The sequence below is a fragment of the Macrosteles quadrilineatus genome, unplaced genomic scaffold (genome assembly GCF_028750875.1).
Source record: "Macrosteles quadrilineatus isolate MER2022 unplaced genomic scaffold, UCM_ALF_1.0 Scaffold_7__1_contigs__length_78375512, whole genome shotgun sequence".
Lineage (NCBI taxonomy): Eukaryota > Metazoa > Arthropoda > Insecta > Hemiptera > Cicadellidae > Macrosteles > Macrosteles quadrilineatus.
Window position 1 is genome coordinate 72,741,407 of NW_026542600.1, and position 14,176 is coordinate 72,755,582.

Below are 14,176 nucleotides of genomic sequence, written 5' to 3' on the forward strand. Positions count from 1 at the left end.
GTGACTTTTCCTTAAAAGTTAAAGTCTTATGCCTTTAATTTATAGACCCAAGAAGGTTTTAAGAGACGGTTTACAAGCTTGATTGTACAATAACCTGAGTGTAAAATCCAGTAATAACTGGTATTTGTGCTTCATTTTCAAAAATCACCTCCAAGAGCTCAGGTTTACCAAAGCCAAAGAGTAAACTGAACTGATAAACCTTTGCTTAAAAATTCATTAGTCCAATTACAGATAATCACACATCAAAAAGAAGAACTCTGTGGGTTCACAAGACAATTTTGAGTGAAGAAACAATTGTTCTGTTGTGAAAAAACAGAAATTTAGATCCATTTTGCATATTGGGTCTGATGATCGGAGTGTCCAATCAAAATCTTATCTTACCCTCTTGTGAATAAACATCCAAGTGTAGATATAAGTTATATATTTCATTTGACATATTTTTATCTACCAAAATGTTTTTTTGTTCAGAAACCAAGATCCAAGAAACTAAAAGAAATGAGTGAAGATGAAGTTAATGAATTAAGAGGTCTTTTTGAATTCTACAAAGAGAACCAAGGTAAGTCCAACAGGAATTCAAAAACCCTCACATGTTAAAAACATAATGTTCATAAAAACTTGTTGCTTGAATTCAAGCATTTGTATTAAGATTCTTAGAGTCGTTGTAACTTGTAACAAATTGAATTTAAATACGTTATATGTAGGGATGGACGAGATTGTATTTTTAGTTCGAGACGAGACGAGACGAGATTTTTTATTTCTCATAAAATTTCGAGACGAGATCGAGACGGGATTTCCCTTCTCATACACAACGGGAAATGCACGTTCAAAATTTTTACCTGATTTTGTAACATTGTTAGATGACTATTTAAATACAAAAATAATGATAATAGGCAAGAATATTTACAACCTTTTATTAAAAAACATCAGCATAACATTTTTTTATTAATCACGCCTAACTTATTAAAAATGCCTACGATTAGGAAACATAGTGATATCAGTTAGGATAGAGTTCAACTTATCCTAAAATAAAATAAATCATAAAATAAAAGCAATATTAATTTTTATAAAATAATTACTTGTTTTGACTTTTTATAGTAATAAAACATTCCTCACACTGCTTACACTTAACAAAACTTCTCAAATGTTATTAAAGTAATATTATTAAAATAATTAAAGTAATATTTACATTTAAAGAATTAGTTAAATAAGAACGCCTTCGCAAAGGAAACGCAACTACAACACGCTCCTGTATTGCGGGTATTGCATTGACTTTCTGCAGGCGTTTTTAATTTTTGTTTATTCTCGTCTCGATAAAAATCTCGGCCAAAAAGAAATCTCGTCTCGTGTAACGAGATTTAAAATTTCCCGAAATTTCGAGACTTGACCATCCCTAGTTATATGAAGGGGTTTGCGGGTTCCCAAATTTTTCGGGTTGGGTCGGGCCAGTGGAAGACCCGAGAAACTGGCTCTGGTCAGAGATATATTTGGACCAAGATTGGATCGGTCCAAGAAAAATAATAACTTCTTGATCAGCATCATACATGTTATTAAATTACCTAATTAAGAGTAATTACTAGTGTTTTTAGACGTATATCTTTTTGTTTTTCAAAAAAATAATAGGCCTATCAAATGATAATATTTTCAAAGAAACACACTTACATTATACAGGGTGTCTAGTAGTCGGGAAAACCAGGAAAGTTGGGAATTAGTATTGAATTTTAAAAATGGTCTTGAAAAGTCGGGATTTAGTCTTTATTTTGGTATCAAAGTCGGGAATTTTCATGATTTCCCTAGACGACGATCACGTGTTCCTTACCACGCAAGACGACGATCATGAAGTTTCCTCGACCGCTGGAGACGATGATGATGTCTACACGGCCGTAGGAGATAATCATGATTTTGCCGCGATAGCGGAGGACGACGATGACGTTTCCGTGACTGCGGGAGTCAATGATGATGTCTACACGGCCGCGGTAGATGTTCACGATTTTGCCACGATCCCGGACGTCGACGATGATGTTTTTGTGACACCGGGAGTCAATGATGATGTCTACACGGCCGTGGGAAATGTTCATAATTTTACCATGATCGCGGACAATAACGGTGACCGCGGCATTCATTGTTGATGTCTACTTGGCCTTGGAAGATGTTCCTGATTTTGGCGTGATTGCGGATGACTACGATGTCGTTTCCGAGACTGCGGGAGACAACAATGACGTTTCCGTGACCGAGGGAGACAGTCAATGATGATGTCTACACAGTCGTGGAAGACTTTCGTGATCCTAAAACACCCAAATTGGCTAGTTAGAATTTTTCATTACTGCATTTTTTTTTTACTTTAGGCATACTAAGGAAAACACCCCTTTATCTTAATAAAACTTAATGACAGAAAGACAGGGGTTGGTGTAGTATAACCAAATTATTTAATACATTTTGTTAAACTATAAGGATTGCTTTCGGTATCAAGAATCGAGAATTGAACCTTTTGGTTTTGATAATCACTAATTAGTTGAAAAAACTAGTCATGAAAAATCTGTAATTAGTCTTGAATTTAAAAATGGAAATAAACTAGTCACCCTGATTATATCTATTATTGCAGAGGAATTAAAACGTTCAAATGAGAATTAAATATTAAGTATGCTCACAACTAAGAATAAAGTCGCAGGGCAAACAACCGTGCAACGTAATAGTGCAAAGAAAACAAAGTCGAAAGAAAGATAAATCGGACGCGTTGCAGAAAGTCAACAGTCCCGGAAGGTCAAATAATTTATACCTGTGCCGCTAGGTCAAAAACTACAATTTTTGCAGTGTCTGTAGATCAAAAATCCCAGAAAGTCAAATAGTACAGTCCGGGCTAAAAGTTTAGTCTATTTTAAAGCAATTGACTTATTGGGAATTTGACTTAATGCAACAGCAGTTTTAATATAACGAAATAAGATAAAATATAAGTTCAGTTTCGCTGAGTCAACAGTGCCGGAAGGTCAAAAGTATAATCTGTTAAAAACAACGATAGTCCTCTCGACGCATGTCTTCAATAATTTCGTGTTTTGGTGTTCTTAAAGTTGTGCTAAAATTTTGAAATTTGGCACAGAGCTTCTTGGTTAGTCCTACTCGATGACTATTTTGTTGGAACTTTAAACTATTTACCGATCTAATTAATAAAAAATGATTTGTATGGTGAAATAGTTTTAAATCGTGATTTCTAACATGAAAAAGTTAGCATGCGAGATTTTTTTTTGTTTTTGGGTTAGAGAGGTTTTGTCTGTGGCAAAGTTGAAGCCAAAAGTGTAATGCGTAAAATATATTTTTTTGGAATTTTTTACAATCAGTGGTTCAGTAGATAACTTGGGTTGAAGAGGACGGCAAATGTAGCATTTCGCAACGCATGGAAAGAACTACATCGTACGATGCGACTGCTGAGTGGACTTTTAATTTATCTAATTTAATTTATCTAAGGACAAGAAAAAGGTGAATATACAGATCACCAGTACATTCATATTATTTATAAAAAATCTTTCTTTATTACCAGCTAACATTTTTCACTTATAAGAATACATCATAAACAGGGTGTTAAAATAAGCGGGGAGATACTTTACCTAGTAATTCCTTGGGTCAAAATAAACAGAAAATCAAGGATAACATTTTTTCCAAAATAATTTCGTTAACCAGATATCCACCATTTTGTATTTTTTACATACAAATATTTATCTTTGCACTTTTCCAACCGATGTTTATCAAACTTGGTATGTATGTTAAGGTAGGAGAGACCCATGTTATAAACAAAGATTCATCTCGATTCACCCTAAAATTTCAAAATTTAACACTTAACTACAATATAATATACTCTACTACACCACAATATTTACGTATCACCATAAATCTTTAACAAAATAAAACGTTAACATTTTTAAAAACCAAAGTAAATCAATATAATATTTTTTTTTTGAAAAATATATTTAAAAAACAGGCGATGGTAAAATAACGACAGGCGAGTTTCGATCTGGGTGTTTCAGGTTTGAATCTAGGAGTATTTAACATTAATTAACATTAATGTTTAATCCTCCTAGGTTTGAACTGATTGAGAGGAATACATGAAACCGAAGGGGGGAGGTAGCAACAAGTGCACTAGTATTTACTAGTGTCCAATTACAATTTGATGGATTTAACCAAAACCTTTTCTATTTCACTTATTTTCAGCTGTTAATACAGATTGTTTAATACTGACATTGCATTATTATATTTTAATTTGAGCCTAATTACGACGGTCTACGTACACGTTATTAGTGATATAGTAACATTGTTTATTATCATATTGTTGTATTACACGAAAGACATTAATTTACGACGATCCTTCGGCTTACATATTATTGGATCATTTGTTTACGTATCACGATTGTAAACGTTGATTGTTGGGGTATAATTTTAGCGATTTAAATATTATACAGAGCACCTACGGTTAGGAACAAACTCCTACAACAGTTTTATTGTTATTTAACATACTAATCAACAATAACGTTTGCCGCCAATTGTATTAAATCTAATATGGGTCCTTGGAAACTATTTTTGTTAGTTTGGATGTACAATCTCTTCCCGATGGTGTAAGTGCTGACTGAGCCAGAAGACAGGCAAAAAACAGCCTTGCAAGAACAACGACTCATCCGTGCCTACCACGACCACTCCCGCCGTTATCACCGTGACACTGGCGTAGGCTACTACATCCAAGGCAATAGTTTTAGCATAGATTTATCATTAACTTTAGATACTGGATGTAGAGATTTCATTTAAGAGAAACAGATAAAGCATTGACTTTGGATACTACAAGTAGTCATCCCATTTATGAGAAACAATTATACAATTGACTTAGTGAACTTGTAGGAGACATCTCAATTACGTGAACTATATTTAGCATTGACTTTGAAAAAGTATTGGATTACAGTACTATGATAGCTCCGTTCAATATTGCAAGCAGACAACTGCATTTTACACCTAGTACACATTAGTACACGCAAAATAATGCAAGGGACCTTGAAAGAAATATTGGCAATGAATTTTTCATAATGGCAGAAAATAATTACAGTACAAAGCACTGTGGTGCATAATCAACACAGTAAATCAATGAAAACAGAAAAAAGTTCAAAATCTACACATTTCTTTCTACATCTATTATTTCTTACTTTACAAAATCACCGAAACCACGCTCTCCTCGTGTAAGTATAGATATATTGTGGGAACTACATCTGAACTAGGTTGAATTAGCATAATAGCGCAAGTTTAAATGAGAACAATTGTATGACTAAAACTAGTAAAAATAATTTATTTGGTAACTGATGACGTTGTTTAGACCTATCAGGAAACTACACTCCTTTACCACGTAAATATCTAACATAGTTTGTACCTCTGTGATTTCGTCTAATCATATTCAGTGATTCATTCTTTACATAGTTTGACTTTTTCGTAGGCCTGGTTGTAATATAGCTTATGTCTGGTTTTACATAGGTGTTGTCGCTGGTTATACAGTAGTACTTGCACATATTCGCGCCTTTTTTAATCCCGCGCTTTTATCGAGTGCGTTGACATTGACTAGTTATTCCAACTATTGTCATCAGTTTCTCGTTCTGTAACACACATTCTAATCCTGATGTATCCCTCACTACATTTCCGCCTTGAACTGCATTATTTGACGAGCGTCTGGTTTAAATACATTAATCGATTTACAAGCTACATTATGAAATATTCATAATGTACCTTGCAAATCGATTAATAGATAGTCTACTAACTAATTTACTCCCTACAAATAATTAGGTAATACATTATTTAATACAGTGATATCAATGACAAATGTATATGATACTTTTACTAATACAATATTCTTAAATTTATTACACCTATTTGCAAATGTTTCAGCTACCTTGTCCACAGTAACATTTACATTCGTGTAGTTCTTGACAGAAGACTTTAATACAAAACTAGATGTATGTCTCTTGGACTTGACATAATTTCAAAAAGAAGTGATATTGTATACAACTCACAACAAAAATCAAATAGTTAGTATACGCTGTCCTAATTGTTATTTTTACTTCCGATTTTATAGTTGTAAACAAGGCAATAATGGTGGTTGGAAAACTTAAGTTTTTCGCATACTTGTCTTAATTTACAGATTCGGTTGCATCCTTTGTTAACCAAAAAGGATATTTACATTTATTGACAAAATAAAACTTAGACTGATCGATGATTATAAATACGATGACAACTGCATTTACATCACCATACTTATGCAAATAGGTCCAAAATAAATCTCTCATTGACAATATAACTTATAAAGACCGGCCTCTGCAGTAATATGGTTTACCGTACTTATTAATTGCGTACTTATTAATTTACCGTACTTATTAAAAAATAGCAAAGTGCCGAAAATTACCGATTTTGGGTAAACCCAGCTTAGGTTAGGGCTGAGGAGCTCAGCTAAAGGTTATTTTAGGGAGTCCTTGGAGGCTAGTGGCCATTTTGGATAATTTCAAACAGCTGCTGAAGAGCGATTTATCGTCCAAAAATATTTTTCAAACACCAAAGTGATTATAATTTAACATCGAGTATAGTGTGAGATTAGAAATGTTCTTTGTAGTTTTTTTATTGTTCTCCAGTGGAGTCAATGAAAGCTAACAGCCATCTTGGATTTGTCCCCCATAAGAGCGATGTTAATTACGTTAATTTCAGACAGCAGCTGGAGATTTATTTACAGTCCAAAAATATTTTTTCAAACATCAGAGTGATTGTAATTTAAATATCTAGTATATTGTTAAACTATAAATTGTCTTTGTAGTTCTTTCATTGTTTTATGAGTTAGAACGTCTAGGCTCCAAGGACTCTTTTACACTCTTTTATTGACACTTACCAGTCAAATGTGGCGATATTAATGATTTATAACGCTTTTAACGATTTTCAAACGTGTTTTTCGTGGTGAAATATGTGTTTGCTGAAAAAGTGCAAGAGGAAAAGAAGTTTGAAATGACTCGAATAATAAAAAATAGGCTTCCATTAAAAGAAAAAAAGATTTTTCGAGCGCTTATAATCGCCGATTTCTAAAGCTTTTCTCGATTTCCAAACGTGATTTTCAGGGTGAAATAGTCGTTTCCCCCTAAAGTGCCAAAGGAAAATAGCATAATTTTGGTAGATAAGGTAAAAAATTCGATAAAACATAAGTAGTGCAAGTTCAGTATTGCCTCCTGGATTTCACCAATCCAGACCTTAATTCCAAAATTTAGTTAACCTTGCGCTGGATTTTGAGATAAATATTGCAAACCCACAACGGACCTTTCCAGTTCTTCCTTATCTTTACCGCATATCTCTCTTATCTCCAAGACTACAGACTGCGCAATGAAGGAGGGTCTCGTGCCTATGCCTAATCTGACGAAGAATGAGCAAGAGCAATCGTACATTTGTTTTTTTAATTGTGGTGTAAAACTTTTTAATTTATGTTTAGATGTTATTTAATTTTTTGTTATGTGAGTTTGAATTTAGTATGGTAGCCATTTCAGAAGAAAGTATTAAAGTAATTTGAGATGTTAAGATTATGAAGAAATGTCATTTCTTTAACAGAAATACTAAGATAACTTCTCAAAATGACTTCTAAATTGTTATTTATTTTGCTAATGCAAACAAGCATCTGTTTAGTAAATATAATAAAATTATTTCGTTTATTACGATTGTGTTAGTGTATATTACTATCGATATATCGAACTATTGACAAGAATGCCACATTTAGCTACCCCATTCAGTTTTTCAAATTTAAAAATCATATCTTACAAACAGAACTTTCCAAATTAAACATCAAAATTATTTAACTGACCTTTACCCTATAGAATCAGGAATCCCCAAAGGAAGCGTACTTGAACCATACTTGTATATTCCCTATACATCGGACCTACCAGAAATTGTAAACACTATGGTTGCCACATTTGCGGATGATATGACCATTTTATCTGTCCACGACAAACCGGTTCAAACTACAGCAAATTTACAGTTAAACTTGGATGAAATTTCACATTGGTTTAAAACATGGAGGTTCAAAATTAGTGAAAATAAATCAGAAAACATTACTTTTACCCTAAATCTGGCTACATGTCCTCCAGTATCCATGAACAATATTCACCACCCTAAAGTAACAGAAATAAAATACTTGGGCATGCACTTAGATGCAAAGCCTAATTGGAAGGCACATATCTGGACTAAAAGACAATATCTAAATTTTAAAATAACTAAGCTTAATTGTCTTCTTGGATCTAAATCAAAACTTAGTACACAAAATAATGTTACTTTGCAGAAAAGTTATAAAACCAATTTGGACTTATGGGATCCAACTTTGGGGATCATCAAGTACATCAAACATTGAAATTTTTCAACGATACCAATCAAAATTGCTACGTAAAATTGTCAACGCACCTTGGTTTGTTACTAACAGAACACTTCATAATAATCTTAGAATTTGAAAAGTCAAAGAAGAAATTACAAAATCTAGTGAAAAAAGATAATCAAATTGGAAAATCATTCAAAATCGTCTTATACAAAACAACTTTTGCAAAACTTATGACAGCTAGCCTGACCATACTACTGGAACGAATTACACGCGGTTGGTACCAAATGAAAGATATTTTCCTGTAGATGTGATGAATCCCTTTATAAATTAAAATAGGCTCAAAAATAAACACAAGAAACGAATTTAAAATTAAAAAAATAACTTGGGCCGTATGGGTTGCCATGTAGGTAACGAAATAACAACTAAATGTAAACAGAAAATAAAACCAAATAGAAGAAATTCCATTTACATGTCTTATTTATAGCATAGGGTAAATATAGATAAGTTGGAAAAATACATACTTTTGGTCAAGTTTCCGACCACAAGGCGAGCTCTCATCTTGCACTAAATTTATTGGACAATCACAACACCATTTACGACATTAAACCTCCCATTCAGATTCGGCTGTGTTATCAAAATTATCTTTGTTAGCTAGTGTTGAGAGTGGTAAATCACTATACTTTTAACGTTGTATTATTGTTAATGTATTTGCTTATTTTTCTACTTTTGAAACAGACTGTAAATTAACTAAAACATCATAGTGTGGTGAAAAAAATTATACATACTTTCGATACATGCGATTGCATACAATCGAAGCTCACAACTGAGTTTAAATCAGCTGACTTTCACTTCCTAGGGAGAAAATAGTGAAAATACCTACTTTAAGCTCACTAAATACGGCTGTTTTTGCTGCAGTATGACTCAGCGTTTGCAGTATGCTTCAGTGTTTTAATAAATATTTGATAGTTAATTTGTCGATAGTGTAATGCAGGTTAATCTTATATAATTCATTACAATGATCAACCACCAAAACACATACTTCAGATTCAGTTAAGCCTAAAATTATTCAAAGATCCCGTGGGTGATAACATAGGTACCAAAAAGATATTTTTTAGATTTTAAGATGAAAAATTAACTGATGAAGAAGCGGATGAAGCAACAGTCTGATCTAGAGTTAAGTTCACAAGAACAGTGGGAATGAAGCTAGTAATTAAGTCTAGTAATTAACGGTAGTATACAAAATACGAAACGTGACATTGGATTGGGCCGTTGAGTATTTTGAATACAATAGGGGTACTCGTCAAACAGTTAAATATTATTATTTCTATGAATTTAATGGGTAACTTTAAAAGATTAGGTGGAATTTCTAACAATACTTCACCGTAATCAGCAGCAAACATACATAAGGAATTCCAGTTATTACAACAGACGCTCTGACAGCCCATTAACATAAGACCTGCAGACGGGTCAACGAATATGCTGAAAAAAATAACGAGATAAGTGAGTGTTAAAGTGACTATTTATATCCGGTCGTCATACGCCACGAGACATTCCGTCAGTGAATGGGAGGCCCACACAAGGGTGAAGATCGATAACGCGCTGCATTTGGAATGGAATAAATTGCACAGGTCCTCGAAAAGTACTAAATTCTCGAGTCCCGAAAAAGTCAAGTCCCCAAAATGTTTTATACACTTATATATATATGAATTTGAACGGATGGTGTTTTTGGCCTCTAGGGACTCAAAACGAAAAATTACATCGGTCCCGGGTCCAGGTGTTCCCATGAGTTATACGGTAATAGCTTATTCCCTATATGCGAAATTCGCTAAAAACCTAATAATTCTATAGAATAACAAGCTGTACCCGCTGGCTTTGCCCCGTTAAACTAATTAATTTTCAAGATTAGCTCGTTCGCATGGCTCAATCAAGTCCTGGTTGAAGTTCGTTCGCTACGCTCTCTCACCTTTAGGTTGGAGCTCGTTCGCTGAGCTCACTTGCCTTGGGGTTAACTCACCTCCAGGTTGAAGTTCGTTCGAAACGCTCACTCAGCTTTTGGTTGCAAATTAGCTGTTGTCATAAATTGTTGAATTGACACAGCTGTTATGATTCATTAATTCCTTTTAAATATGAAAAATCATAAGGTTCAGATGGGAAACTCCAGAGCCACTGGGGCGGAGCCCGAATGCCCGATCATAATAAAAACTACTTAGTTTTCCTATTTAATGCCCAAAGAATCGGTGAATCGAATTTCAACCTCCTAGGTAAATGGGAAGTGGGAGAATTAGTGATGATGCGTGAGTGAGAGTGAGTGTGTCAGTGAGGGCTTTGCCTTTTATAAGTATACATAGCACATTCAACCAGCTGTTAGTTAAAACAAATTATATTGGACTAAAACAAATCGATGATTACAAAGAATACTTTAAAAAATAATTTGAACATCCTACTACTGTACCTATTTTACTATGCACATTTAATTAAACTGCCATCCTCGTACCGAAGAATTAAATGTATCAATGGTCAGCATTACACATACATAGTATAAATAAGTCAACCATAAGTATGTATTTGAATTTTCTTCCAAATGCTGAATTTGTGTCACAAATACTGAATGTTACAGCTGTTATGTTAAGCAAATTATATTGTACTAAAAGCTAGCTAGAAGCATTGACTTATTGGAGAAGGTTAGCATCGGCTGCTAGACTTTTTAAAAACTAAAACTTAATTTATAAAAAACTGGGACATTAATTTTAAATTATGGCTTTGAAATTATCTAGTTCTCAAAATTGTCTTTCTTTCAACACAAAACTAATGAAAATCCATCGACTGGTTGATTCAGAATCGTGAAAAACCCCCATTTACGTTATAATAATATATATGATAGTTTGGACAGGTTTCAACCCTTCCGTGGCGTAATACATTACACAGTTTATATGTAGACTACATTATAACTCATAAAATAGTTCTACAATTAAACGGATCTCCTTTTACAAACGTATATAATAACCAGAAATGTTCAGATCGTCCTTGCGTGTATTTTATGCCACAAATTTTGACGAAAGGCTTTTCATTACATAAACTATACCTATTTACAGTGTTGACCAAACAGTTGGCAAGAAGCATTAATAAATAAGCTATGTACCAAATATGATAATTTTAGCTCTATTCTAATTATGACAAAACACGAAGTAACTAAAAGCGAGTTTTGTTGGTGTAGTAAGCGTTGCAGGAGGTCTACTTTACACTGAATCGACGTTCACTTTTATTGCTTTTGATCTTCCGGCACTTTTGACTCAGCGAAACTGAACTTGTATTTTACCGTATTTCGTTATATTAAACCTGCTGTTGCATTAGGTCAAATTCCCAATAAGTCAATTGCTTTAACATAGACTAAACTTTTAGCCCGGACTGTACTATTTGACTTTCTGGGATTTTTGATCTACAGACACTGCAAAAATTGTAGTTTTTGACCTAGCGGCACAGGTATAAATTATTTGATCTTCCGGGACTGTTGACTTTCAGCAACATTCCCGATAAATCATAAAGAAATTTCTGATATATTGTACAGTACTGTCGGTCAAAACCAAAAATGTTAAAACTCAAAACCTAAACCCGAAACTTTTTTACTTACTTGTTACTAAAGTCAAAGTTATAAAAAAATACAGGTAATAATTAAATGTTCAGTTTGCAATGAAAACTGAAAGAGATCGACTCCTGGCCCTGAGATAATTACATAAAAATGTCACTGATAATCTTAAAACCTAAAACAACATATTTTTTATAAATAACCAACATTTAAATAAATTAAACTCCTGACACCAACATAAACATGAATATTAGATTAATTAGAACATTTAGTGGTCAATATTTTAATTGTCATTTACATTAATAACTCTGATTTAATATAAATGACTAAATTTATACATCGGATTTAAAATTTGTTAATGATAATTATTGAACTAGAGCGTTCACGGAAGTTTCGCTAATCGTATTATAAAGGGTCGTGCGGGAACAGCCGGTAATGACCCGGTCAGTTTGGGCTGCCTCAACTTAGGGTGGCGAGACGTATAGTGTCTTTGTGTTATGTTGTATGTTGGCATTTCATTTTCATTTCTTTTCTCATTGATTTAATATTTTCTTCTATATATTAGTTAACAGTTCCTCTTAGTGTAATTAATTCTAATTGTGATATTGTTTGACTTGAGTTTATGGATTTTTAATTCTTTTCATTTATTAGTGATCAAAATCAGTTGTTTTTAGATTTTTATCTCATGCAGTAGGTTTATCTATACTACTGTATGACATGGTATGGAATTTTGACAGTGGTAAATAATCATACCATAAACAATGTGTGTGTTAATTAATGTTTTTGAGTTTTATAGTAAATCAGTTACACAACTTCAATGAGTTCTCCGTTTGTCACGTTGCTTAGCCTATTCTATTTTAGGTCATATAAAAATTGTTCTTATGTTAAAATGTACTAATGCCAATAATAGATAAGTTATGTATTTATGATGATGTAACTAATAATGCTATTGCAAGTGTGAGATTTTATACTTAGGAGGCTACTTGTTGTAATTTAGCTATTTAGTTATTTCAACAGTTATGAGCGTAGAAAAGAATATCTTAATAAAAAATGTTATTTTCTTCTTTCTTGCAGTTGAGGCAATTCCCAAGCTGTAAATAAACTATGATAATACAATAATATACATAAATACTATCTTTGTTCATGTTTTATTTTCATATTACTATTACAGACACGGATTGAAGTTTAAAAAAATAAAAACATTAATTAATGATTTTTGACCCAACCCGACCCAAACTAAAAAAGTCTGACCTGTAGACCCCTAGTTATATGTAGATTTTCTTATATACTAAATGTAAATAAATGAATGACAATATTATTAAAGACAAAAAAGTCAGAAGCAAACCATGTTCTGAGGAGTCTGTTATTTAAAGATTGGATGTGGGAGGTTCTGATAAACAATCGGTGAAATCTTACAAGTTATAATTAAATTTAAATAAATAATGGTTACGAACATAAAATAAATTAACTCTGTTTTGCTTAGATCCAATGAACTGCATTTTGGGTCGTCTGTCAGTGCCTAGAAGTAGAAAAGTAATATCTGACAAGCTTATAGAGTTGGGTCTAATCACTGATAAAACACAGTTGAGGAAGAAGAGGACAGCAGGTGGAAAATCCAAACAGAGTAAGTACACAGTAGAACCTGTTAAAACCAAAATTTGTTTTTTTATTTACAGTATCCAATGAATGTATTTATTTATCAAAATATTGTCAATCCATATCAGGTAATTTGTATTCACGTTATTGATACAGTAATTAGATCTTTTTTTTCTTGCAAAAAGATTAATGTATATCCAGGGTGTCCAGTTATTCAGGAATAGGTATATTGGGTCAAAACAAATATAAAACGAAAATCAAGAATAACATTTTTTCCAAAAAATACCTTGTTAGTGAGATATCCACCTTTTTTATTATTTACTAGCTGGCCCGACAAATATCGTCCTGTCCTAATGTGATTTTATGTCAAATGCTCGTTCATTTTCAAGATGAGCTCGTTCACATTGCTATATCTCGTCCTGGTTGAAGTTCGTTCGCTACACTCACTCACTTTTTTGGTTGCAAATTAGCTGTTGTCATAAATTTAAAAAAATAATAGTGCTGCACCCTGTTGGTAAACCTATTAACTTTTTAATGCTACCAATCATCACAGAATCAAATTGTTTAGTTGAACCAGCTGATAAGATTCTTTAATTCCATTTAAATATGAGTACTCATAAGGTTAACATGAAAAACTCCAGAGC

At 32.9% G+C, this 14,176-nt stretch overlaps 1 protein-coding gene across 1 annotated transcript in view; it reads left to right on the top strand.

Moving 5' to 3' along the window:
- The window catches only part of LOC128997824 (protein timeless homolog), a 96,613-nt gene that overhangs the window by 59,950 nt on the left and 22,487 nt on the right, over positions 1–14,176 (top strand). Inside the window, exons 22-23 of the mRNA XM_054423565.1 lie at positions 469–556; positions 13,420–13,560. Coding sequence (XP_054279540.1) covers positions 469–556; positions 13,420–13,560 — 229 coding nt within the window. The remainder of the gene's footprint in view (positions 1–468; positions 557–13,419; positions 13,561–14,176) is intronic.